Here is a 27,038-nt window from a genome sequence, read left to right on the forward strand (position 1 = left end):
CGTATACTTGGGAAATGCAATATATATATATATATATTTTTTTTTATTTGTCAATCAGTATTTCCCTTTGGGAAAAGAGGAGCTGCTCCTCATCTTTAATCTCCCCTGATTAATCTAGATTAAATGTAAAGGTTGAAAGATGTAATCACGTTAGTTTCCACTCTTAAACGAGCTTATGTTAATTCATTAGTAGAACAATCAGTTTTAAAGATAAAGGTTAAAAGTTCCTATGGTATTTTATGGGCCTTTTAATCATAAATGTAAACAAACATTTTACAAGACATTTTACAAGAGAATAAAAGAAATAATAGTTTAATTCTACAATACTAAACGTTAAGGGTGTTGAGTTCTCGCGTCCAAATGAATTTTATTAAAGGCAAAGCTCAAGGGAATATATCTTGCAATACGCATTCTTGCCTTTTCTTGGAGTGTATGTCTTTGGGTTACACCTAACCTCCAAGTTTCTTTTACAGTAAAGTTAACGCTCTCTTACACTGCATTTCAGACTCAAATGTCTGATTTACAGTGTCATCATTGTGTCAGAACCTAAGAGTTAAACACTAGCATATAAAATACAGATTACAATCTCCAGCTAAACCTCCAAGTGTGACCTGGCAGACCCTAAATCACTTCCCACTGACTTTCCACAGGAAGTTGCTGGGAGATCTGCCCTTGCTGGTTGAGTAGGTTGGCAGGTTTCCCAAAGGGGAGGGATGGGCTGGCCTAGTGCCACCTCCCCTCAGGGCTTTTACCTGCATTTCACTCCCTTTTGCCCCTTCAGGTGATCGCCAGCCTTCTGGGAAAGAATGAAAGTTCCTGGTGCTGCAAACGGGTTCGGAGATAAAACGGACTTTGCTACTATCAAAGTCAGAGCCACCAAAATACCAATCCTGTAGAATTTTTCCAACTAGCTAGTACTGATTATATGTATATATTTCAAATAAACTCAGCTAAAAAAACAAACTAGTTTAGAAATGAAGAGTCATTAAGAATGTCAAACCACAGTGAGAACAGTTTGCCCAGCAGTCAGTGCAGTCGTTCTGACTGGCTTAGCCACTTCAGAGAACTGCGTAGCCGATTCAGTAAAAGCCTCAGTTTCTCTAAGTTACTCACTTTAGGCATCAGGCTACTAAAGAGTGTAAGCCAACTTTTGCTATAATTATCCTACTATTCCTGTGAAAATATTTCTCCATTAAGAATTGTCTGATTAGCTGTTTTGTGTGTGTAAACGTAACTTTGGACTGAAAGTATTTTTTATTGAACTTTAATATTTACATTTGTTTTCCCTTTCATAAAAGGCAGTGTATGTTAGCATCCTTTGATTATTTTACTATTGGATTTTCTCGTTCATATTCTCTTATAACATTTTTATTACTTTGATTTTATAAGTCATGAGGAAGTATTCAGCTCTCATTTTCAGGTATTCGTCTTTACTTTTAAGTAAGTATTGCAGGAAGACTAGTTACACCATTAAGGCAGGCCACAGAAAGTTTTTGTTTATATCTCTGGTTAAACAAATTATTTTCATTTGCTTTATGTTTTATTAAAAGTATTTTCTATCAGGTCATTTTAATTACTCATATATCTTTGGCTATAAGGTTCATATTATAAAATTGATTATTTTCTATTTCTGAAAAAATAAATGCCCTCTTAAAAAAAAAAATATTAAGGTTTCCTATATAGCAATATGTCATCCTCATTAGCAGAGGGAGAAATATTGCTGTTTTTTTTTTTTTTTTTTTTTTCTCACCCCTGTTAAGAAATCATCTTTTATGCTTTGGACACTTGGCAGTATTTTATGGAAATGAATACATGCATACACAAACTTGTCTCTACTGCTTTTAACTTTTTGTACTTGCGTGTCCCATGCTTGTAGATGTGGGCACTTCACTAGTTCAGTTGCAAAATATTATTTTCCCCAAAAACTATTTATGGTTTTTGTATCTTTACCTTTCCAGGGATTTTTTTTTCCCTTAACGTTTCCTTATATTCCTTTGGTATCAAGGGCCTGTATTTCTTTCTGTAATAAATCAAGAAATATAAATGAGGTTTGTATTGTTGTTTGGTGCCACGGAGTTGGTTCCAACTGATAGGGACCCTGTATTCAACAGAACTAAAACTGCCCGGTCCTGTACCATCCTCACAATTGTTGCTGTGTTTGAGCCCATTGTTGAAGTCACTGTATCAATCCATCTCACTGAGAGTCTTCCTCTTTTTCCCTGACCTTACCAAGCATGGTGTCCTTCTCCAGGGACTGGTCCCTCGTGATAACATGTCCAGAGTATGTGAGACAAAGTCTCAGCATCTTGCTTCCAAGGAGCACTCTGGCTGTACTTCTTCCAAGACAGACCTGTTCGTTCTTCTTGCAGTCCATGGTATATTCACTATTCACCAGCACCATAATTCAAAGGCGTAAATTCTTCTTTGGTCTTCCTTATTCAATGTCCAGCTTTCACATGCATATGAGGCGATTGAAAACACCTTGGCTGGAGGTTTGGATTACTGAATATTAAATGTAGTCTCCGTCAGTTGTGTTTATAGTCAACAAACTTTTAAAATTTTAAACACTAAAGAAACATCCTGACCCACTCTTGTAGGCAAAATAGTCGTCTGAGCCTCAAAAACTTGGATTTCTAGATCAGCTTACCACTCCACTTTTACACCAAATGAATATGTATAAGTGAACCTGTTCTCTCTGTTGTTTGTGATACTCAGAGATCCTGTCGAGACTTGTTTATGACAAGATGGTTACAAATGATTCCTAACCAAATAGTTATTTTTGACCTGTAACAGCTCCAGTCATTCTAGAAATGAATAATGTATATTCTGTGAGAGGGTTGTATGTGTTACAGAGGCAATATAAACATTTCAATAAGTATGTCCACAGGCATATGTGGTCCATAAAGAACTTCAGGTCTTCCTAATGGGAGCATTAATTTTATTTGAAAAGTCCCCTGTGTTGGCTTAGTGGCCACATCTCCTAAGCCAACAATCTGTGTGAGTTAATGACCTACACTAGTTGCATAAGCAATATGTAAGAATACTTGAACTTAAAGTAGTATTGGAAACCTCAGTTGTCATCGTTAAAGACAATAATTCTGAAAATACTGATAATGATTTTCTTATTTTAAAAGTCTGAAGGCTCAGTTTCCAAGTTTGATCGCAAATCTTAAAATATATAGGCAAGAAGGAGAAAGGCTTTAATTTATTTGAGTTTCCAAATCATCATTTTTAGGGTGTGACCATAAATTCCTAGAGGATGGGGGTCAGGTCATATTCATCTTTCCATCACTAAGTGCCCAGCACATTGCCTAGGTGGTGCTCAGTAAATGAATGTTTCACTTTCCGTTATTTGCATTTACCTTGAATTGCATTTAAATATCAACAACTCTCTATCACAGTCTCTTAAATATGGCACAGAAATTTTGTTGAGGCAAGTAATGTGAAATATTTGGCAACCTATAAACCAAAGCTTTTATTTTCCTTACGCCTGCGATGACCGGTATGGGAATAATCGGGAAACAGGAGTTGAAAACTCAAGCACTGGGTTACCATGTGATCTTAAGAAATCGTTTGTCCTTTCCTCTCCTTTTATAAATGAATAAATGAACAAATGGAATAATTTTGCTGTTGAAACTCAATAATGTTTACCCACATTAGATTTTTTTAGTACTTGGATATGATGTATGTACTCTAAAGCTTATTTTTAAAAAATACGCACATGACCACATAAAACTTGAAAAGGGGTGCCACAGACTGAGTGAATACTGCTTTGCAACTACCATCGTAATGTGCCTTCCGGGGTCATCAAAAAATGCATCTTTGAGGTAGAAAAATTCAAACAGCTGTAGTAAGTGATTCTTTTCCATTACATTGAAGTCCTTACCCAAACCAAGTGAATTTCTTTCCTTCTGGGGAAGAAATGACTGAGTTTTCCTTTTATGCTTGAAGAATACATCCTAGTAAACCATACCATTATTGTGGTACCTTGTGGCAGTTTCAGAAAAGTAAATTAGAATTCTGTAAAAGTGAAGAGAACCTGAACATAAAAACTTACACGAGGCAGCCGGCTGCTCCTGTGTTGTAAGGAACCAACGCTACAGACATACGACATGCCATGCCGCCAGGCTTGGTGACGTGTTTTGATCTGTAGCGATTATAAATTTATGACCAGTTAATGGGATTATATGAATTCTTCAAAGAGGTGTTTGTCTCCAAAACAGGAATCAATACAGCAAAAATTAGTATGTTTCTACACGTACTTGAATGTTTGAAGAAATGGACGTTGTCTGAGGTCATAAGTGATATACAGCAATTTCCAGTGTTTGTGGAAGTTTTCAAAGCCAGAGCATATTGGGCTTTGAATTAGAACAATTTGTGCTATCATCAGGCTGGACGAAGAACCTCTAAGTATTTTTTTTACATAGCGTGTACAGTGTCTTGTAGAGATCTTAGTGAATTGTCTGGTTTCTCTGTGTTTATTCTGCCTTCTTTCCACCAGCTCCAGTGGCTGCTGGACAATTATGAAACGGCAGAAGGAGTGAGCCTTCCCAGAAGCACTCTGTACAACCACTACCTACGCCACTGTCAGGAGCACAAGTTGGACCCAGTCAACGCTGCCTCTTTTGGAAAACTAATACGGTCAATTTTTATGGGGCTGCGAACCAGGCGATTGGGAACTAGGTTAGTACTGAAAAATAAGATCACGTCCTGATCTCTCTTTTTCGAACTACAGCAGTTTTGTATATTGTTTGGGCAAATGTACTTGATTACAGACACTATATAAAGAAAATAAATAACATGAGCGTAGCTTATAAAATCCCGCGGGATAAGGAAAGGTCATTCCTCAGTAACTACTGTGAAACCAGAGTGTTGTATTTTCTGGAACATTAGTGGAGCAAAGCGTTGAGAAAAGCCACATCTCAGACCCCATGGAGATTAGCAGACCATTCCATTAACTCAAGATTTGCAGGGGACGCTTCCAAAACTAATACATATCACGTTCTTCTTTTTGAAAATAGCCAGTGATACAGTGAATGGAAAACCATGTATCTCTTGATTCTCGCAAAGTCTCATTTAAATGCCTTTATAAATAACAGTTCTACTTGAATAGAGTAAGAAATTAAAGCTGGGTTTTTCATTTCATTCCTGGGGAGATCAATTAAAAACCATTCGGTAAACTTGCAAAATACGAGACTTTGAAGCCCTCAGGAATGACATGAGCCTATTTGCCCTGTTATCAGCCGGGTTGTTTTTGCTCTTCGCTGTGAAAGAGTACGTGTGTGCAAGTGAAAATACTATGGTGCAGCTCCATCGCATGGAAGCTAATAAAGTGACGAAGACTCAGCGCTTTTCTCAGTTTTCCTTCTTTGGAAATTGTTATGTTTTTACTAATCAAAATGTGATAAAAAGGAGACAGCGGAGCTTCATTTTTCCCATTCCATAATTTTAAAAATCAGCATCATAAAAATATTTTAAGTACCTGAGCAGAGGATATAAATGGCTTTGATTTCCTAAATCTTAGAGGGAAAAAAAAAGTATAAAAACAGAGATGTTATACTGTGTGGCATGAGGTGATATACCTCTCATGAGTTACAAATCACAGCTTCGTAGTATTCGACTAAATAGTTTTTAGTTTTCTTAATAAAATAAACAGAGCCTTAGTAATTGACTTCATTAAAAATTTATACGGAAGAGAGAAGTAGTGTCAGTGTTGTGAGATTTCCCAGCTTTGTACGTGTTCGAAGTGTGAGTTATTCCTCCTGTCTGTTACATTTGAAGTGATTGCACGCCTTTCACGTTGCTGGAGGTTCCATTCGCCCATAAACGTATTTCCTTCTGTCTGTGCTTCAAAAGATAGCATGTCTTAAACTGGAGAATACGGTTAAGGCCATTCACACTGAAGGAACTAGTTTCAGTCCTGGAGAATATGGTTAAGGCCATTCACACCCAAGGAACTAGTTTCAGTCCCTTGAAAAAAGGTTTTTGTTGCTCTAGGTTTTTTTTTTTTTTTCCTCCAGAAATGTGAAAATCCTTATATGGAGACCTAACCTCCTGTGTCCTAGCTGATGGCATGGTAGTTATACATACGTGCCAGTATTCTGAAACTCTGGGCTTTATTTAGCATTCCAATAGCTGTGTTGTTGAGTTCCTTTTGTTACTAAAAGGGATTTCAATGGGTCCTATTTTGAGGCTCCATTCAAACCTTGAAACACATGTTTAAATTGGAAAGGGACAAAATTGGGGTTGTTTGGGTTTGTGAATGAGAATCCATACTCCCTAAGTACCTATTGCAATATTGCAGCTTTTACTCTCTGACACTCTTTTTGTCTTCCCCCCCCTCACTATGCAACAATTATGTCTCCTGTTCCCTTTAAAATTGTATGTAGTGTTTGCAGTTAGGGACGGAAAGCGAAGCCTACGAGAACCAGGAGAAAAGCAACCCTCTGGGGAGAGTTTAAACAGACGCTGTGTTACGAAGATCGCAGACCCCTAACGTAGGGAAGCTGCCGCTGGTAGGGGGAGGCCACCGCACAGGCTTCCTACTGCGGGTGAGCGTTCACTTACTGCTCCTGACCCAGGGGACAGAAGGAACACCCGCATAAATCATGAGGCAAACTCAATCAGATACTTTGTCTTCATTCTTGAACTATTATTTATCCATCATTAAAATTGTTTGGGGAATCCATTGAACAAGAGCTAGACCTTTTCTCAAGTTTTTAAACTGCAGTAAAAAATAAATAAAATAAAATCACCATGCTTTTAAATGAAGGCAGGTCCCATCTTCAAATTAAGTTTGAGAATGGAAGATCATGGGACATGCTACTCTCAGTTTTCCTTTCTTTGCAAATAGATACGAGTGTTTTTACTACTCAAAGTATGATGAAAACCATACTTAGGGGAACTTTCCAGCAGACTACAAAGAACCACCCCCCCACCAACCCACCCACAATGCTGATTTGGAGGAAACAGCAAAGAAACCAGGCACCCCATCTCTTTTGCAGTCCCACAAGAGAAACATCACTTTACAGATAGTCGCCCATTTATGTCCCATGATTATAGGCTCCTCCTTCCCACCCCTACACCTACTCCCTAACCCAGAAAACCAAACCCATTGCTGTTGAGTCTATTGAGACTCAATGACCCCACAGGACAGAGTAGAACTGCCCCAAAGAGTTCCCAAGGAGTGGCTGGTGGATTCAAACTGCTCACCTTTTGGTTAGCAGCTGAGCTCTTAACCACTGTGCCACCAGGGCTCCATCTACTCCCTACCACTCTCCAGTTTGTAGAGGAAAACACTACTAACTGGGTTTGTGGTGTTTTATGTGTTGCCGTATTCTGCAGTGGGTTCTGGAGACAGGATCTAATCTCTGCAGGTGGAGTCTTTCTTTATAGGCCTCAGTCTACTTCTGGTTTATTTTGCTGACGATATACAGGCATTCAGACGCCTTGCTTTTTTTTTTTTTTTTTAACTAACACTATTATTTATATAATATGATTTTACCATCTTTTCAAGCATATGCAGTTCATCTTAATGTATGCTATTTAATCTTAAAAGTAAAATTCTGCTCTATTTTTTTATGAAATAGTTAATCCATGTTCCCCTGGCATTTCTTTTTGTTAAAAAAAGGGAAGGAGTACTGATGTCTTAATATATATAGACCAATGAGAAACCACTGTTTTTTCTTAGCAAAATTTACATATTCAAAAATGTTATTTTTGCAAGGATTTGCAAATTCCATTCAGAGCAAAACATTGCCATTTCTAATGGCAAACAGAGCTTTTCTCATGAACATGGGGAAATTGTGAAATTTTTATTCCAGGGTGGAAATTCGCCATTTTCACAGAAAAACTTTCCCATGTCTGTTGTGACGTTATTCAGCCTGCAAAACTAACATGAATCCATGAAAACAGAAACTATTAAACTGTGTTTCAGAAATAATAGATTAAATGCCTACTTTTTAATACTTCTAAGTCCTTTCAGGTCTCAAAATATTAAATAATGGACTTCACCACATCATCTTGCAACAATAACATCATCTTACATTGTCATCCCTGAAGTACAGAGAACCAGAAACATGTGGAACTTAGCCAAGACAATAGAATTAAGATTTTTTTCCCCTTTAAGTTTGGTTTGTGTGTCACCTCACAGGAAATTCCTGTGTAGGCTGCCACCTTTATCCTGTTCATGACTTTTCATTGACCAGAAACATTTCTCCCCGCCTTGCCTCTTCCAGACTAATATAAATTTAAAACATAAATTTGAAAATAAAATGTAATTGAGCAGGCTGAGCAGACTGTTTGACTAATATTTAAGTAAAAGCGTCTAAGGTTAAGGAACAATTCTTTTTAGGGCCCTGAGCTGATTGATCAGAATCCCGTTTTGGTTTTTCGAATGTAGCCACCATCAATGTGCGCAGGTATCAAGAACAGGTGAATCATAAACATATAACGTTATATGCTACTTTTATCTCATTTTTCCCCCAAACTTGAATTTAACTGGACATCCCATGTGATTAATATTGGTCTGACTGACTTTTTGTGTTTCCAATGTTTGTTGTTCTTATATGAAGAGGAAACTCCAAGTACCATTACTATGGGATTCGCGTCAAGCCAGAGTCCCCTCTTAATCGTCTGCAAGAAGACATGCAGTACATGGCCATGAGACAGCAGCCAATGCAGCAGAAACAAAGGTAGACTCTGGAGTTACCGCCGACATGGCAGAACTATGCATTTCTTCAGATGTTTGGGGCACCTTTTGTCTGAACAAATACCTAAGCGCACAAGGATGTCACTGTTGTTGACGTGCTTTCACTCCAGACAGTTCTCAGATATGAATTAGAATGTCAGTGATTCTGTCTAGCTCCCAAGTTCTTTAAAATCACTTATCAGTCAGCCTGTTGTCCCTTCGATGTGAAGCGTGCCATCCCACAGTGCTCAGACAGGGAAATGAAGCACAACGCATTATAAGGCATGGACCCAAGCAAGCACCACCTGGAGAAACTCACTTCAGTATTCGTGAGATTCTGGGTTGCTATTCTTCACATCCCCCACATCATTCTTTTTGATGCAGAATGAATCCCTGCAGAATGCTTGGGACTTTGTAGGTTTTCTTTGAATCCAACTTCTGTAGACAGAATTGTGGATATTAGAGCTGTAAGAGATCTCAAGCCTTCATGAATGAGTGGATGGATGGATGGATGAGTGAATAGAATCACAGGTCTTAGAACTGAAAAATAGCAGCCTAGCCTGGCCCTGTAGCCCCATGACGATCGATCAAAGCATTAACAGCCCTGTTTTTCAGATGAGTCTCTTAAGAGTTTGGATGATTTCCACAGGCCTATCAGGCTTCACCTAGCCCAGGGCCGCCTCCTCCCATGTGACTTATGTCATAATTTAGAGTAAATAGAATGAAAAATTCCTCCCTCTTTGCTGATTCAGCTCAGCCATGACTGTAGTTAGAATTTTCTTTTCCACTGAGCATGCAGTAATAGGTAGGGGACAGGAGACCTCCACATAGGTAGTCATCTGATCTGCATCAGTCTGCCCTAACGCAGCGGCCAGGGGTGATGAGTTGCCTTGGCCAGATCACCTCTACATCTGTACCGTGGCTTTACCCAGAAGCCTCACCACTAAGTCAGTGCTGCGGAGAGAACACTGTATCCCCCATCACTTACTCAGCAAGCTATGATTGAGTCTCTACTGTGTGCTAGGCCCTGCATGCAGATAGGACCGCTCCCTAGCTTTGAGGAGTTAAGAAATTAGAAGGCGAAGTAAATGGGGAATTAAAAAAAAAAAAGGTTATACAATCTGAGAAATGCTAATGTAAAGCTTTGATCAAGAAACTATTTGAATACAGAGGACTTCTCAGCACAGTCTGTTTGGAGGAGGAGGATTGGGGGCTTCAGAGAGTAGGAACTATTAGGGTAAGGGCTCAGAGGAGTCAGAAAAGGGGATCATCAGGCAGAGGGGATGCTGGAAACACAGGCACCTGGAGGGAAAAGCCATAGTGTCTTTGGTAAATGGTCCAGGATTTGGTGAAGCTTCTGTTTTAGGAGCAAGCTTGAGGAAAGGGCCAAGGAGTTGAGTGGGAAATGAGATTCCAAAGGTAACTTGGATCATAAATGAAAGGACTCGGTCATATGTGAAGCTAATACGTTTGTTTTTAGTGCGTTTGAAGCTGTGTAAGACTTTTAAAAACAATGGCATTTCCAGATTTTTTTCTAAACAGATAACTTTTTTATTTTGGATAAGACGTCTGTAAAGGGAAGAGGTGGACATGAGGCCCCTTTCTGAGAGCCCTCATCTCCAGTGAGAGTGTTTCAGATTGAAAAGTTAGTTCAGGATTGGCTGTTACATACAGCTATCTCAACGGTTTTAGATTTTTAATTCACAGATTCTCAGTCTTATTTTTTAAATGGCTGATCCATATTTTTTGATTTATAGCCACTGAAACAAGAAGGACTCTAAAAATAAAGGGAGAAATAAACCCTAGAATAGAACCTTATAAGGTTGGAGATAGAGCTTGTGGTGGGGGTGGTGTTAGGTGTCATCGAGTCGGTTCTGATTCATAGCAACCCTATGTACAACAGAACAAAATGCTGCCCAGTTTGTGTGTCGTAGTAATGAAGGGTCGTCGTCTTGTGGTGTGATTACTTCTCCCACGTTAGGGTGGCATTTATTGCTTTTACTTTCTGGTGTGGTCCCTGCCCTCATGCTTAGGAGCATCACACAGTTGAGATGATGGTGAGAACAAGAGCTAGAAAAAGAAAATGGAATTTGATTCTGAAGTAGCATAATCAAGAGCTAGAAAAAGAAAAAGGCGTTTGATGCAGAAGTAACATGTACTCAAACTTCCTTATGAACAAAACCCAGCTAATTGTATCTAAGACAGCTGAAGCCTACTTCGTTCTGTGATTCAGCTGCAAGGAATCGTCACAAGCTTTCACGGACATGGAAGCCTTACAGGGATGTTCTTGAGTACCGCAGGCTTGGGTTAAGTGACCAAGACCTAGGACACTCTACAGTCTCCTTAGGAAAGAGAATCCAGGGCCGTAAAGGTTATTAACAAGCCATAAAACCCCCTGCAGTTTGGGTGTGCTAGTAATTGCTCTTAGCAATCCGTATAATGTGGATGTAGTTAAGAAATGATATAAAAATTCTCAGGAATGGTAATTCTGCAGACTTCAGTCTCTTACAGAGTTGGCTTTCTTTGAAGTAAGAATGTTAGAGAGACAAAGTAGTACAGAAACTTCCTTCATACCTTGTTTTTTTAAACGTTCCAGGGTTTGGATTATGGGCAGTTGCAGTTGGAACGATGTCTTGCTGCCTGATTGCAGAGGGCTAGTGTTGTCAACAGCACATTGTTGGGATTTGCAGAAGGACAGACAGCAGGGGGATTCTGTTGTCTCTGCAGGAACCTATCGATTGGCAGGACTGATAGGCCTTAAGTGAGCCAGTTACCCATTATGCAGAAACACTTGGCTGGTAGAAGAAGAGTTTCTCTTCAGGGCTGTGCATGTAAGGCTCAAGTGAAGAGTATTTCTTGAAAACAGGGAAGAAAATAACTCATCGTATCATTTGCTTTATGGCTTTAAAATAAAATAAAACACGATCATTCCAAAGCTCAGATGATGCTATTCACTATATTAAAATTCACACTAGAAGGTTCTGCTGCCGTCTCGTTAAAATACAAATGACATATGGAAGATTTAACATATTTTATAATAGGTACTAGAACTGAATATTTCAGGATATCCAGATTGCCTAAGTGTCCCCCAGCTTGTTACCTGCGTCTGTGTGCACATAGCTTCCGCAGTATTGGTTTACATACGCTGATAGCGAGAGAGCTGAAGTTACGCAGTGAATTATTTGACCAAGTAAAAGGAGCTTTCAGCCTTCACTTCGTAGAACTCTCTGAGAAGTCTGGAATCGTAGTAGCTCTAGGGGTAATAGTGATTATTGTTCTGAGTGGCTTTACCGTGTTCAAAGCTCTTTTACATCCACTATCTCATTTAAAGATTTTATAAGCTGGTGGTGGAAATTTCCACTTCTCCACAAGTCCGATTCCCAGCAACAACACCATGTGCAACACAGCCGTGGGTCTGGAAATAAACGGAAAGGGTGTCTGATTGAAAATCAGATGTCACAGAGCCCGCGGTTTAGCTAATTGAAAAGATGAAGTCATCCTCAAGCCATTTAACTAAAATAGAGAAGCAGATTAAAGCCCACTTGGTTTCCAGATGATTGGAGGATGTGGCTGCTAGCAAGTGGGAACATCAGCAGCAGGGTCTTCTGTTTATTCTTAGGTTATTTGGTTCAGCAGGTGGACACACAGTGGATGGACAAGTAGACTGAGGCACTGCGGTGCCACTCCAGCGACTGTATCCAGTCTAACCCACGTAGTAACCACTTTTCATATTGATGGCATTATGGGTAATCACGAAGGGGTAAAATACCCTGATAAAGAAAGTAGGAGAATGGGTGTCTTAAGCTGGGTTCTCTAGAGAGGCAAAACCAGTAATGTGTATAAATATATATAGACAGATTTATATTAAGGAAACAGCTCACGCAATTGTAGGGGTGGGAACGTCCCAAGTCCTTGGATCAGGATAGAGTCCCTTCCCAATTCACAGAGCCGCAGAAGCTGGAGAACCCAAGATGAGTAGGTTGGAGAGCAGGGACCCCACTCACAGGCTGTGAAGGTTGAGGAATCCCAAGTTTGGCAGGCAAGACCGCGAGGTTTCTCCTAAGTCACTTAGCTGCAGGGGCTGGAGAACCCAAGATAGGTAGGTCGGGGAGCAGGACTCTTGCTCACAGGCTGTGAAGTTTGGTGAATCCCAAGATGGACAGGTAAGCTGCTAGCTCAAGTCCCAAGAACCAGAGGTCAGACAAGAGACAGCTGCTGAATCCAGAACAAGCCAACGACCTTCGCAAGGTGAGCAGGAAGGAAGTAGTGGCGGAAGGCAGAGAGATGAAGGCTGAGGGGATGGTAAGCCGCCACAGGTCCACCCCTGCCGGTACCACTCAGCAGATTCCGTCATGGGGGGGATCACGTATCAGATTTCAACAGGGAATTGATCGCAACATTATACAACTGCCAAAACACTGAGAGTCATGGCCCAGCCAAGGTGACACACAATCTTAACCATCACAATGGGTAACAGATTTATATATATATATGTATATGTATATATATGTATATATCTTCTGTTGAAAACGCTTCGTATGAAAGTAAGTTTTGCACTTAAAAGAGGTAGTCTTCAATTTTTAAGGATATGAACTCACGGTCTAATTTGCTTACCCTAATTTAGACAATGGGTAAACTAGGTTCATGTGGAGCCAAAAGAAAATCAGTAATTTTCAACTCTGCAAACCACAAAAATGTTTCCTGTGGTTTATTTTTAATATTTAAAAGAAGTACATAGAGAGTATTGGCACGTATATTTTAGGTATTTTTCCAAAATCCTAGTAGCAAAAGTGGAGGATAGAGCCTGGTGCTTTTGACAGTGTTGCTTGGCTGTGTTTGATCCAATAGCCATTCTCAAAATATTAAACTCCTCAACAAGTACATATTAAATGCCAATTGCATAAAGACTGTATACATTACATTGAAAAAAGATGTCAGAGGGTCATAGAATGCTAGAGGTAGAGGAAGTCCAGCCCATTCTCTTGATGAGGAAACTGAGGTCCATAAAGGGTAGATAACTTATCTACAGTCATATAGCAACCAGGACAAGAACCCAGACCTCCTGTTTTATTCTAAATAATTCCACCTTCAAAGAGGTAAGATAAGCCAAAGAAACATACACATGTAATAAAATATGTACATATGAAATAAAGGCAAAAATCACATTTTAATGAGTATGTCCCCAAAAGACGAGGGACTGTGCCACTTCCTTCCTCTTTGCCTGGTTTCTCCACGAGAATTAGATTCTGTGAAAGAAGAAGTTTTGTAGCATTGAGGGCAGGGAAGTAGTCAACAGGAAAAATGGAATAGAAAGGCTACTTTTATGTTGGCTCAGATTGGTGTGAGGGAGGAAATCTAAGAACCTTTGTCACTAGAAACGCTTTCTTGATGCAGGCCTCATAGAGTAGTGGAAAGAACTTCGTACTTAGAGTTAGTAACTAAGAATTTGAGTACAGCCTGCTTTGGTACTTCTGCAGCATGTATGACTTAATTTCACTAAGCCTTAATTTCTTCATCTGCAAGGTGGAAATTAGTAATAACAAATTATTATTAGAATTATTACCATAACTATGTGCATCAGAGAAAAATATTTAGGAGTAAGGGTGTTAGAACAAGGGGATACTGCATGGTTTAAAATCAGGAAAGGTATGCATCAGGGTTAAATCTTTTCACCATACTTATTCAGTCTGTATACTGAGCAAATAATCCGAGAAGCTGGACTATATGAAGAAGAATGGGCATCAGGATTGGAGAAAGACTCATTAACAACCTGCAATATACAGATGATACAACCTTGTTTGCTGAAAGTGAAGAGGACTTGAAGCACTTCCTGATGAAGATCAAAGACTGCAGCTTTCAGTATGGATTACACTTTAACATAAAACAGAAATCCTCACAACTGGACCAATAAGCAACATCATGCTGAACAGAGAAAATACTGAAATTGTCAAGGATTTTATTTTACTGGAATCCATACACAGTGCCCACAGAAACAGCAGTCAAGAAATCAAATGACATATTTCATTGAGCAAATCTGCTGCAAAGGACCTCTTTAAAGTGTTAAAGGCAAAGATGTCACTTTGAGGACTAAGGTGCACCTGACTCAAGACCCAGTTACCTCATATGTGTGCGAAAGCTGGACAATGAATGAGGAATACCGAAGAATTGATGCCTTTGAGTTATGGTGTTGGCCAAGAATACTGAATATACCATGGACTGCCAGAAGAGTAAAAAAGTCTGTCTTGAAAGAATTAGAGCCAGAATGCACCTTAGAAGCAAGATGGCAAGACTTTATCTCATGCACTTTGGATATGTTATCATGAGGGACCAGTCCCTGGAGAAAAACGTCATGCTTGGTAAAGTAGAGGGTCAGTGAAAAAGAGAGAGAACCTCAACGAGATGGATTGACACAGTGGCTGCAACAACGCATAGCAATTATTGTGAGGTCAGTGCAGGACTGGGCAGTGTTTTGTTCTGTCGTACATAGAGTCACTATGAGTCGGAACTGACTCAGTGGCACCTAACAACAACAAGGGTGTTCTGGAGGAAAATGAAGCCAGGTAAATGGGCAGATTTGGCTTCCCTTTTTCTCGACCTCCAAAACCAAAAAGAACCAAACCTATTGCCTTCGAGTAGATTCCGACTCATAGCGACCCTATAGGACAGAGTAGAACTGCTCCATAGAGTTACCAAGGAGAGCCTGGTGGACTTGAACTGCTGACCTTTTGGTTACCAGTAGCCTTAGCACTAAACCACTGTGCCACCAGGGTTTTTTCAGCCTCGACTGATGTTAAAGCTTACCATTCCTTTCCTAGACCAGGAGTTCCCTGGGGTCGTCACAGAGCAGAGCTTCTAGGGCAGGTCAGTTGCTCTGAGGCAGCTGAGTGTGGCAAGAGTGTTTAGTGGGAAGATGATTAGGTACCTGTGCATTTGGCTTTCAGAGACAAATACGGAATGATGGCAGCAGGGCATTTAATGTTCATTACACCACCGCCGCAGTCCCTCATGCAATGATCCTGTTTTCCATTGAAGAGAGTCACAAGTAATCATAATTCAGTAATTATCAATCTTTACAAGTCCATGTTCACTACAATAATAGCGACAGTCACCACTTACTCATCCCCTTCGTGAGCATTTATTGAATGTTTAAAATGTTCTTCGGTAAGAACATTATAGGCAGGATCTCATTTGGCAATTGTAATTTACTGATAGGGAAGTTGAAGCATATCAAATTTTGATGGACCCAAGAGGCTCACTAATTTATTTTTTTCAGATGCCCCCCTCCTTTTTTTTTTTTTTTTTCTCAGCATTAGGATGGAGCCAGCTTGTCACTCTTCGAATAAAAAGGGGACTTCTCTCTCCAGAATCTCTTTAACAGTAAGGGTCGTGAAATTGTCATGCATATTGTAATAGGAACATATAAGTTCCATACAGTTAACCAGAAATTACCCCTGCCAAGAGGATTCCATGAAGGTATTCAGATTATAAACCTCATACATCAAGAAATCATGTCTTCCTTGTTCAACATGCTATCCTCAGCACCTTGGAGAGCATCAAGCATATTGTCAGTGCCCTGTAAATACTTCTTGAATGAATGAGTGATCCACTGCTCTTGTCACCAACAGCTTCAAGCTCCCTCTTTCCCTGCCCCTCTCAAATTTTCTACTAGAACTGCTGCCAGTTAACACATCCACCCCCATTTGAACTTAACTTTTTTCCTCCCTCTCCTTGCCCCATTAGAGATACAGAGTTAATCAAGAGTGAAATAGTTATTAGACCAGTACTCAGAAAGCCACCACCAAAAATTGAAGCGATAAAATAACTATCATGAGCTGACAGGGTAGAGGTTTTAAATCATTTAGATTTATTATAGACATACTCAGTGTCACAGCAGTTGGTTCTTATTCTGAAAAAGCATCTCTTTGCAGTCACTATTTTCTTTTGATCCATTCATGTTTGCATCACTTGGTTCATCTCAAACATCAAGTCTAAAGACTTTGTGGGGCAGTTTTTCCAGAGAAGACTTCAGCCATTAAGGAGAATAAAAGATAGGCAACTTTAAATGTGTTAATATGGAACAGTCTCCAGGATTTAGTATTCAGAGAAAAAGCAAGATGTAAGATTTCAAGATTCAAATAGAAAATATTAGCCTCTTTTCCCGACTGTGAGCTCAACACTTTGATTTGGTCTTTCTATTTGGTGTACTTTCTAGAGTTATACTAATGACTCTATTTACACTTCATATTTTGCATGTGCATTTTTCAGCTGCTTTGAAGGCACTTTCCCAAGTGTTTCATTTAGTCCATTGAAAATCCTTCCCCGTAGTGCCGTTAGTTGAATGTGATGGCAAATATATACCATCGTTGCCTGGCAGTGAGCTGCTTTAGTATCTATGCATGTGGGGTTATTGACAGAATTAGATATTACTCTTACAGAAGGGTTACAACTGTCCAAGTCCTAAATAGCAGCTATCACTAACCCCATGGGGGAAGATTCCTAATACTTTCCCGTGTTTTCTGTGTCTGTGACAGGTTTCTTGCATACACTCAGCTGTTAAAGCATTAGAGTTTCTTTGATTTCTTAATCATTAACAACTTGCGCTCTGATTGCCCATGGAGTTGCAAGCTGTTAAAATTATCATTTATTTGTCTCTTACTAATTTTGAAACCAAGCGCTTCGATGCAGCACAGGTCTTTCTTGGCGTACACACAACTCCAGAGCACTAAGAAGCTACTCTAAGAAAATACTGGATTTGTAAATGAAATGAGGATAAAGGGGAGAAGAACACTCTTAGTTCCTAATGAGTTCAGGTTTTAAATGGATTCAACAAAGAGTTGTGGTTTGGTTTGGTTTTAATAGAAAACATCCATGTTGTTTCCGGTGTAACGTTTATGGCGAATATTTTACGACGAGGGTAGAGAGGCAGGAAATGTAAAAGATATGTTTCAGTACTAAAAGCTAGGCCAGTTAAAATTCAATGAGAGTTGAAGGTAACGTTGGATTATCGTGTAAGTCAACAGAATACAAAAATGATCTCGGAAAAATTCTGCTTATACGAAACCTTTTCAAAACCGTGGACCTACAGTAAATGTTCAGTAAAAAAAAAAAATAAAGATTTGTTTAATTGATTTAATGTATATTCAGATAAGTTAATGGCATGAGAAAATAAAATAAGTTACCTCGAGCATTTGTTCCATTCATTCATCCATTTAAAGATATTTATTGTACATTCCAAATGAAGTTTATTGAAAAGAAAATTTTAAAAATTGATGACATTCTATTTAAAAAGACCTCTTCTGTTAGGTTATGGATGTACTTCTGTAAGTTTGAGCTGAAGAAATCTGTGCTCCCCATTCAATGTCATTCTTATGAGGCATGTTGTTGTTGTTGTTAACTGCTGTCAAGTTAGCCCCTGACTCACGGGGACCCGTGCACAACAGACAGAAACGCTGCCCGGTCCTGCTCCATCCCCATGACTGGTTGCAGATCAGACCATTGTGACCCACAGAGTTCTCATTGCCTGATGAAATAGATTGCCAGCACTGTCTTCCTAGTCATTAGGTACAATCGTACATTGATTGTAATGCATTCTGATTTTAATTACTTAATAGGAATCTCTCTCTCACTTAAGAACGTCCACTGTCTATAATACTATCAGTGGCTCCATCATCCTAAGGAACTAGATAATTTTGCTTGCAGGCTATAGGAGGCTTGCAAAGCACTGTGCCTAAGTGAACAGCATCTGTCCTCTAAAAAGTTACAGCCTAAGAGGAATTTATGTCATTTTCTTTTTTGGTCACATCCCACTTCCCATTGATTGTATGTCTGTTAAGCACCCATAGTGTCTAGATGCTGACAGGACCAAGGAAACTTGATAAAGCCCAGCTGGACAGTCTCATCGTTTATTATCCCATATTAAAGCTTGATGTAATTCGAGTCTATAGATGCACTTCCGTTTTCTCTTCTCCAAGGTAAAACCTCCCATTTCTTTAATCACTTTTGTTTAAATTCCACGACTCCCAGACTTCATTAACTTAAACCAAGAAACATGCCTATTTTCTAAGTGATATAAAATTTTATCACTGAAAAATGGAAGCCAAAATCAAATGAAACCTGGAATGAATGGATGTGGGCAAGAAATTTCCTTGAATGAAGTAAGAATGAAATTGCTCAAACCTGCTAGAAGAGAATAGCTAGCAACTGCTCTCCCTCACAAATCCACAGAGTACTTGCCGCACAAAGTTTCTTTGCCTCTGTAAGATGGTTCTTTAAGGAGAAAAAAAATCAGAACCCCCCCCCTGCCCATAAATGGCACTTCTACCACATCACAATACAAACTTCTCTGGCATCTTTTGATAGGGCCCTAATTAAAAAGTACTTTCCAGATCGCCTCTCCATTAACCAAAAGAGTAGCTTTGAGTTATTTTATAACTTTAGAAAATAGCAGCCAGCATACTGGTGATGAGGGGTCATCATCACTCACGTGATAACCAGCAGTGTGAAGTGTGTTGCCTCTTCCTTTCACCCTGCTCACCTTCTATCTTTTCATAGTTATTTGAGAGATATCGTTAGGTGAGAAATCAGTGTGAATGTCGTTAGCTGTGACTTTGCGGTCTTCTTGAGTTCATTTATCTAAGTTAAAATTACTACTTTTCAAGATTGAGTCATTTCCTGAGGCCACCTGAGCATAAATTAGTGTGATGTCACCAGGTCCATCCAGTTGATACCCATTGCCAGGACACAGGTATCTTTGCATATGTTCTAGCCATGTGTTAGAGCTTGGTTACTCATAATAACATAATGTGAATAATACAGTTGACTTATGGTATTAGTCTAAGAGCCAAGTGGTAGATGGTGAGCATATTAGGTGGTTTTAATTATAAATATCATTAGAAATAGGAAAAAGAAGAATGGAAGGACAAACACCATAATGTCAGTCATGGTATCTCTGGATAATAAACTGATAGTAGGTTTTCATTTCCTGTCTTATACTCTTCTGCTATTTCCAAGTTTCTAAAATGAAAAAAAAAATTAATAAATGCAGCCTTAGAAAAAGAAGAGATCGTAGTTGTTACTCTCTCCTTATTTTGTATTGGCATGTTCTAGGATACTTGCCCAGGCTTTTGTTCATCTGTGGGATTCCTCTCCCATGCAGCCTTTCCCCCTTGGTCATGCTGCTGAAGCTCGTTTCTCTATCTTAGCAGTATGGAACGTGCATATGTTTGTATGACTAAAAAAAAAAATGACTAGTACCTAAAAATAAATGCATAACTGTAGATGACTTTGATTCTTTTTTTTTTTTTTTTTAATCTTGATAATAAATTAGGTTTGTAGATGGATTCTTGGGTAGATTTTGCTACAAGCCTGTGCTTATGGTCTTTGTATTTGCAGATGGTAAGAGTTCAGGAAGGTGGTTAAGTTGAGACACCCAAGAGGTCTTAGATAATAAGGGAAGTAGAGTGGCAGACTTTGGAGGCTGAATCAGATTTTGGAGATATTAATTAACAGGAAGCCATTCAGCAGCATTTCTCAGGCCCTAGCTCTAGATGTTAGTTCAGATTGAAGTTCCACCTAATTTAAAATGTTTCTGCCTTGATACAATGACCATTTAAAATTACATTTAAACTGTATTAAAGCTATCATCATGGGCATCCTTGCCACTGCTGTCCAAGAAAATAACTCTTTTGGAAATTATTTTCCAGAGTGTGCATTAAATGGGCTTCTGCGATCAAAACTCTATAATGTTGACTCTCAGTAGTAGCTTCAGGTGCCAGAAAGAATTCTTATTTTCTGTCTGATGTTGCATGTGTGTACAGCCTCAGATTAGGAAACAAGTGATTATAAACTTTTAAAAAGTGATTTACTCTTTTAGCTTGATCACAGTGCTTCTGATTTTTGTAACTCTGTAGATGGTATATGTGTTTCTTGTTATTGAAAGAGTTAGGAAGTGGAACTTCCACATCTCGCATATTCCTGGATTTTCAAAAAATATCTCCGTCGTAACTTTATGAGACTGTCAAAGAAAAAAAAAAAAAAATCCTGCAGCTATCTTGAGATGTTAAAGAAGATAGAACAAAGTTGAATGCCTTGGGAGTTTTGAGTAGTACAAAAAAAGCAAGGAATGCTTTGGTTTACTTGTTTTTTTCCGTCTAATATTTTAGGTACAAGCCTATGCAGAAAGTGGATGGGGTTGCAGATGGTTTCACAGGAAGTGGCCAGCAGACAGGCACATCTGTTGAGCAAACTGTAATTGCCCAAAGTCAACATCATCAACAGTTTTTAGGTATGTTAAGGTGTAACGCGTATTAGTTGCTATTAGGATTTCGGAAACAGAAGAACAAAAACAGTCTCGTTCTCCAAGTGCAATGTCTGTTATAGATGTTAATTACATGGAAAGATTGTGTGTGTGTGTGCGCTGAAACTGCGCACATCATATGATAGTCCTAGTTCACGTCTACTTTCTCGTGTTCGTTAGAGCTTTTTTATTACTTTCATCTTGCGCTATTTAGGGCTTTCAAATGCATGTGCATTAAAGGCATAGTGCTCACTGCGATAAAATTATTTTCTAGAGTATGCATTAATTGGGCTTCTGTGACCAAAACTCTATCATGTTGACTTTCAGTGGTAACTTCAGGGGCCAGAAAGAATTCTTATTTTCTGTGTCTGATGTTGCATGTGTGTACAGCCTCAGATTAGGAAACAAGTGATAATAACTTTTAAAAAATGACTTAGTCTTTTAGCTTGATCACGGTGCTTCTGATTTTTGTCATTTTGTAGATGGTATACGTGTTTCTTGCTATTGAAAGAGTTAGGAAGTGGCACTTGCCCACTGTACGTGTTCCTGCCGTAGCCAGAGGTGCGTAAATGGCACTCGAACCGACAGCTCTTCTAGAGATGAGCATGCATAATTTCCATGCGACAGACGAAGATAAGCTGAAGCCATCAGAGAGTGCGTGTGTGTACGTGTCTGCGTGTGTGTGTTTGCATCTGTGTGTACTTTCTGACAAAGACGACTACAGTGGACTCTTCGCTGGCGATAGCTACTGCCGTTGAAAACGCTATGGCAGTGGTCCCCCGACTCAAGCCCTCAGGCATGTTTTCGGGGACCTTTGAGCTCTCAGCCAGAATTTTATTTTTTTATTGTGAGTTTTTATTTCAACTATCATTTTAAAAAGACAAAAGCATCTTCTGTATCACCCAGAAGACTAGAAATGAATACCGCTCTGCCACTTTAGTGTCCACGTTCGTGTTTGAATTTATGAGCAAGTAGGCACCAAGGTGTACCGCATCAATGTCCAGAGCGAGCGAGCAAATAACAGAGAGAGACCTACTATGTAAATTTGGCCTTCATCCCAAAGGAGGGCTAAGTGATGTCCCGGCACCCTATGTCGTGTAAATAGGAAGAGTACTGGAAGAATCAGCCACCAGGCAGTGCCTGTTGGTATAGGCTTTTCAAACCCAAAAGGTTCTGTGTCGCAGCAGCCAGTCCCGTGTTCGTATCACAAGAGCTAATCTAGTTACAAGACAGTGGCAGGATCCGTCACATCAAGTGAGTGTTGTTAAGTTTAAGTTATTTTTGTAGTTTTCTTTGTATTATTTGTAGCTCTTTTGGTGTATGATTATAATAGAGGTATGAGCACAATGAGTATAAAGCTATATGTATTCATGGTATATTTGTAAGTAACATAATACTACAAATAACTAAAACTTGATACCAGCAAGTTCAAGAGCTTTTTCTTTTACTGGGAGCTCTGTTTTGAGAGACACCGGGGTATGCTATTCCCAGTATAATTGTAGTGACAGTGTAGTTTCCACAAAATTTTTAGGAACATTCTCTCTACTTGAAGAATGGCCATAAGTTGTCACTGTAGTTAGAGTTAATATTTGTGTTGCTGCTGCTGCTGCTGAGTTTCGCTTGTAAAAGTACTAATATGAAAAGCCTTTGCTCTCTGGACCACTGACCTTTAATTTTCTTTTTCCTTTTTAGTCTTCTTAAATTTTCCCTCATTAGTCTGTAATTGGCACCATCCACAATCGCATTTTTCTGTTGTGTTGTCATGGTAACAGATGCATCTCGAGCGCTCCCGGAGTTCGGAGAAGTTGAGATCTCTTCTCTGCCAGATGGTACCACCTTTGAGGACATCAAGTCACTTCAGAGCCTTTATCGAGAGCACTGTGAGGTAAGTCTTTTCAAACGCTGTATGCACACACACCAAGTTTTGCCAGACGGTAAAACAGGATAACAAAGCTTATCCTTAGAGGACAGATGCAGTCAGTTCGCATTTCACTGGGCGCTAATAAATTGATTTTTCTTTTTTCTTCTTGTCTCATTGTGGAGCGGTGAGAGATGCAGGAAACAGACAGTTTTACTCTCCATCTCAGCTTATCCTGGTGTGAAGCCTTTGATTCAGCAATTCCACGTGTAGATATTTATCCTACAGATATACTTACAATGGGTGAAGAGACAAGTGCGTGGGGAATTTGTTACATTATTGTTTTTAATGAGAAGTTGGTTATAACTTCAACATCTAACAGGGAACTGGGTAAATAAATTCTGGTACGTTTTGTATAGCCAAATACTATACAGCCATTAACAAGAACAACAACAAAAAGAAATGAAACCCGTTACTGTCGAGTCAATTCTGACTTGTAGGGACCCTATAGGACAGAGTAGAACTGCCCCATAAGGTTTCTAAGAAGCGGCTGGTAGATTCGCACTGCCGACCTTTTGGTTAGCAGCCAAGCTCTAAACCACTGTGCCACCAGGGCTCCTTAACAAGAACAGTCAACTCTAAATGTACTAATCCGGAACAATTTCCAGGATTTAACGTTAAGAGAAAAGAGCAAGATGCAAAACAGTGCATATCGATAGCATTCTGTCGTTTGAGTGAAAAAGAACATGCATACTTCCAGGAGGAAGAGCAAGAACATGTTGACAGTGGTCGCCTTTATGTAGGAAACAGGGTGACTGGGAGTCAGGGGAGAGAGAAGCAAGTTTTCGGTATTCTCTTTTTACCTTTTGCCTGTTACACCGTAAGCATGTTTCTATTAAAAAATTTCTAGAAGTAAAGCACTTTAGTTGTTCCTCCCAGGGGTCATTGAGGCTGTAGTTTTGTTTATTCTGGTTTGTGTTTGTGGCTAACTAGGTTTCTTTGGAGCCCTGGTAGCGGCACAGTGTTTAAGTGCCCAGCTGCTAACCAAAAGGTCTACAGTTCAAACCCATTCAGTGGCTCCACAGGAGAGATGTCCTGGCGAGTTGCTTTCATAAAGATGACAGCACGGGAAGCCTTCTGGGGCAGCTCTACTCTGTCCCTTCCGGTCACCTGGAGTTGGAATCACCTCTGTGGGGCAGTTCTACTCTGCCCTACAGGTTGCCATGAGTTGGAATCAGCTGGATGACACACAGCAACAAGGTTTCTTGGGGTGTCTTCTATCCATCCATTTACTCCCCTCCCGTGTATTCCGTATCAGAACTGGTTGAATTGTCTCCAAGAGGTGCACTGTCCACTCCATCATGTGAAGGCACCTGTAGCTCACCTGGTGGTTGTTGGGTGCTGTGGAGACTTGGTTCTGACTTGTAGCATCCCCATGTGACAGAGTAGAACTGCCCCGTAGGGTTTTCTTGGCCGTAATCCTTATGGAAGCAGATCACCAGGTCTGTCTCCTGCGGAGCGGCAGGGTGAGTTGGAACCACCAGCCTTCCCATTAACAGCTGAGTGCTTAACTGTTGCACTACCAGGGCTCCTTGCTCAGCTGGTAGGAAGGGCAAGGAGCTGCAATAACAGTTTTCTTAAGTGTCCCCCCTTTCAAAAGAGGGTCCTCTTTAGAACTTAAACAGCTTTATTCCAGGGGTATTTATGGTCGGTCTGCTTTGGAGCCAAAGATAATCCTTTGGATCTCATGGGCAGCCCTCCCATCTGCTGACAATGCAGTGTGGCGAGACGTCTCAGCTCACATCATTCACAGGCCACCCTGTTCCAGGACTGAGAACAGCTTGAGTGAATCTGAGTGCGTGTCAAGGGTGCTAGGTTATTAACAATAAAGGGCAAGTTTTCTCCTTGACATTGACTGTGCCAAACGTGTTCCTCAATGTGTCCTGCTAGTTCGTTCTCAGTTTTTTTTTGGAATGATGAAAGCCACTTAAGATTCATTTCTCTATGCTTTTCCCAATAGTGAAGAGTGTCTGGGCAGCCCTCACATATTCAGAAAGAATTTCTTTCTTTCTACACCTACCATCATATGCGATAAAGGTGTGTCTAGACACCCTAAGCGGTTTCTTATTTCTTTCTATTAAGGTGGACCTCACTTTGAGCAAAAGCAGCCTACACACGTATAATTGGGAGCATGACAAGTGACTTTGACAAAGAATGTACAGTTGAGGTTGTTCTAAGTGACAGGCTCCTCCAATAAGGTTATAATGTTCTTTAGATTACCGAATTTTCATTAACCTAACAGATTTTCAGGAATCAATAAACTCTCTATATGAAGGGATAGGGCATATGTAGGAATTCCTGTGGGAAGTGGTGCATCCTCCCTTATTGCAGAGTTTCTAGTGTTCATGTCATTTCTGGCAGGGCATACTCATATATATAAAACAGAATGCTAATTGCTTTTTCTCAGCAAACTTCCAAACTTTCCGAGTGCAAGTACCTGAGTGTCATGTCTAGTCTTGTAAATAGCCGTTTGCACTAAGGCTGCAGAATATGGGTTATTTTAACTTATGTTTGTTCATATCTTCTAGTCTGAACATATTGGAAAGTGGGTGGACAAATGATAAAATGTTTTATTCATTTGTAAAACTGTCTCAAATGAGGCTGATGTGAATGTCCTTTTCGAAAGAGTTATTTGCAGCTATTTGAATTGACTGATACTGAATTTAGGTGCACTGAAATCCTTGACTTGCATTATTTTATTTCATATTACCTCCTGATTTTTTTTTTTAAAGAAAGATTAATATACCTGGTTTGGCTATTTGGAATTTTTACGATTTGTTTATCAAAGATACTTTGTGTCACTAGTTGTGTTATGTTAAGGAACAAGTATAATTTTCTACACAAGTTGCTGAGACTGTAATTTTTTCTTTTAACAGAATGTTCAGTGCACTAACAGGTATCTCATACACAAAGCTTCTTAGGTATTAATAGTTGCTTTACCCTTCTAGGAAGCCCTGGTGGTGCAGTGGATAAAAGCTTGGCTGCTAACCAAAAGGTCGGCAGTTCAAATCCCCCAGGTGCTCCTTGGAAATCCTGTGGGGCAGTTCTACTCTGTCCTATAGGGTCGCTATGAGTCTGAATTGACTCGATGGCAGTGAGGTTTGGTCACACTTACAGAGACATCTCTGGGGATGTGCCTTAGCTACAGTTGAGAAAGCAGCTATAATGATTTGCCCAATGAGAAGGTTTGGGGTTTTTGCTGGGAATTAAGGACATCGTCTGTAAGCCCTTTGGAAACCCTGGTGGTGTAGAGTTAAGAGCTACAGCTGCTAACCAAAAGGTCAGCAATTCAAATCCACCAGCACTCCTTGAGAACCCCACGGGGCAGTTCTGCTCTGCTGTAGGGCCACTATAAGTCAGAATCGACTCGGTGTCAATGAGTTTGGTTTGGTTTATAAACCCTTTATTTTCAGGGCCTGGACTTTTCATTTTTATTGTGGCCGATATTAAAGACTGAGGAACACCTTAATTGCTCCCTTCTCTCCATGGTCCTCATCCACTATGGGCAGCATTTCCTACTAGTTCCCAGAGAGTGCTCCCAAGCAGTTTGTTTAATATCTGATGTGGTCTCAGAGTGTTTTAGTATAGAGCCTCAGTCATTCTCTCTCTCCTGCACAGGGTCAGGCCCACACAGTAGGACTCAGAGATAGGAAGCTATGGCTTGCTGGCTTTGCACTCTACTGAAAACCCTCCCCTTGGCTCCCTAGCTCACCCGCAGTTCTCACTTGCCTTTCCTTCCGTGAATCGTGATCTTCAGAGGGCCGTTTTACCCCTCCTCATCCTCAGTACCCACAGCATCAAAGACCGTGTACTGACCAGGTCTGTCTTTTATGCTCAAAATGAATCAGAAAATCATGCGTTGTTTGCACAGACAAGTTATTCCTGGTTTATGCCTGCTTTCATCCTAAGCTCATTTAGAAACTAATTGGGATTACCAAAAAAACCCACTGCTGTCAAGTCGATTCCGACTCATAGCGACCCTATAGGACAGAGTAGAACTGCCCCGTAGAGTTTCCGAGGAGTGCCTGGTAGATTCAAACTGCCAACCTTTTGGTTAGCAGCAGTAGCACTTAACCACTATGCCACCAGGATAAAAAAAAAAAACAGGGTGAAATTAAATGTGATCGTCGAAAATA

General features: G+C 39.9%; 1 protein-coding gene across 7 annotated transcripts in view; it reads left to right on the plus strand.

The window, feature by feature from the left end:
• RFX3 (regulatory factor X3) overlaps positions 1–27,038 on the plus strand; it is a 315,870-nt gene that overhangs the window by 227,433 nt on the left and 61,399 nt on the right. For all 7 annotated transcript variants that reach the window (XM_049895335.1, XM_049895334.1, XM_049895339.1 and 4 more), the window contains 4 exons: positions 4,502–4,683; positions 8,574–8,693; positions 20,851–20,972; positions 22,757–22,869. In XM_049895335.1, coding sequence (XP_049751292.1) covers positions 4,502–4,683; positions 8,574–8,693; positions 20,851–20,972; positions 22,757–22,869 — 537 coding nt within the window. The remainder of the gene's footprint in view (positions 1–4,501; positions 4,684–8,573; positions 8,694–20,850; positions 20,973–22,756; positions 22,870–27,038) is intronic.

The sequence above is a fragment of the Elephas maximus genome, chromosome 9, assembly GCF_024166365.1.
Source record: "Elephas maximus indicus isolate mEleMax1 chromosome 9, mEleMax1 primary haplotype, whole genome shotgun sequence".
Lineage (NCBI taxonomy): Eukaryota > Metazoa > Chordata > Mammalia > Proboscidea > Elephantidae > Elephas > Elephas maximus.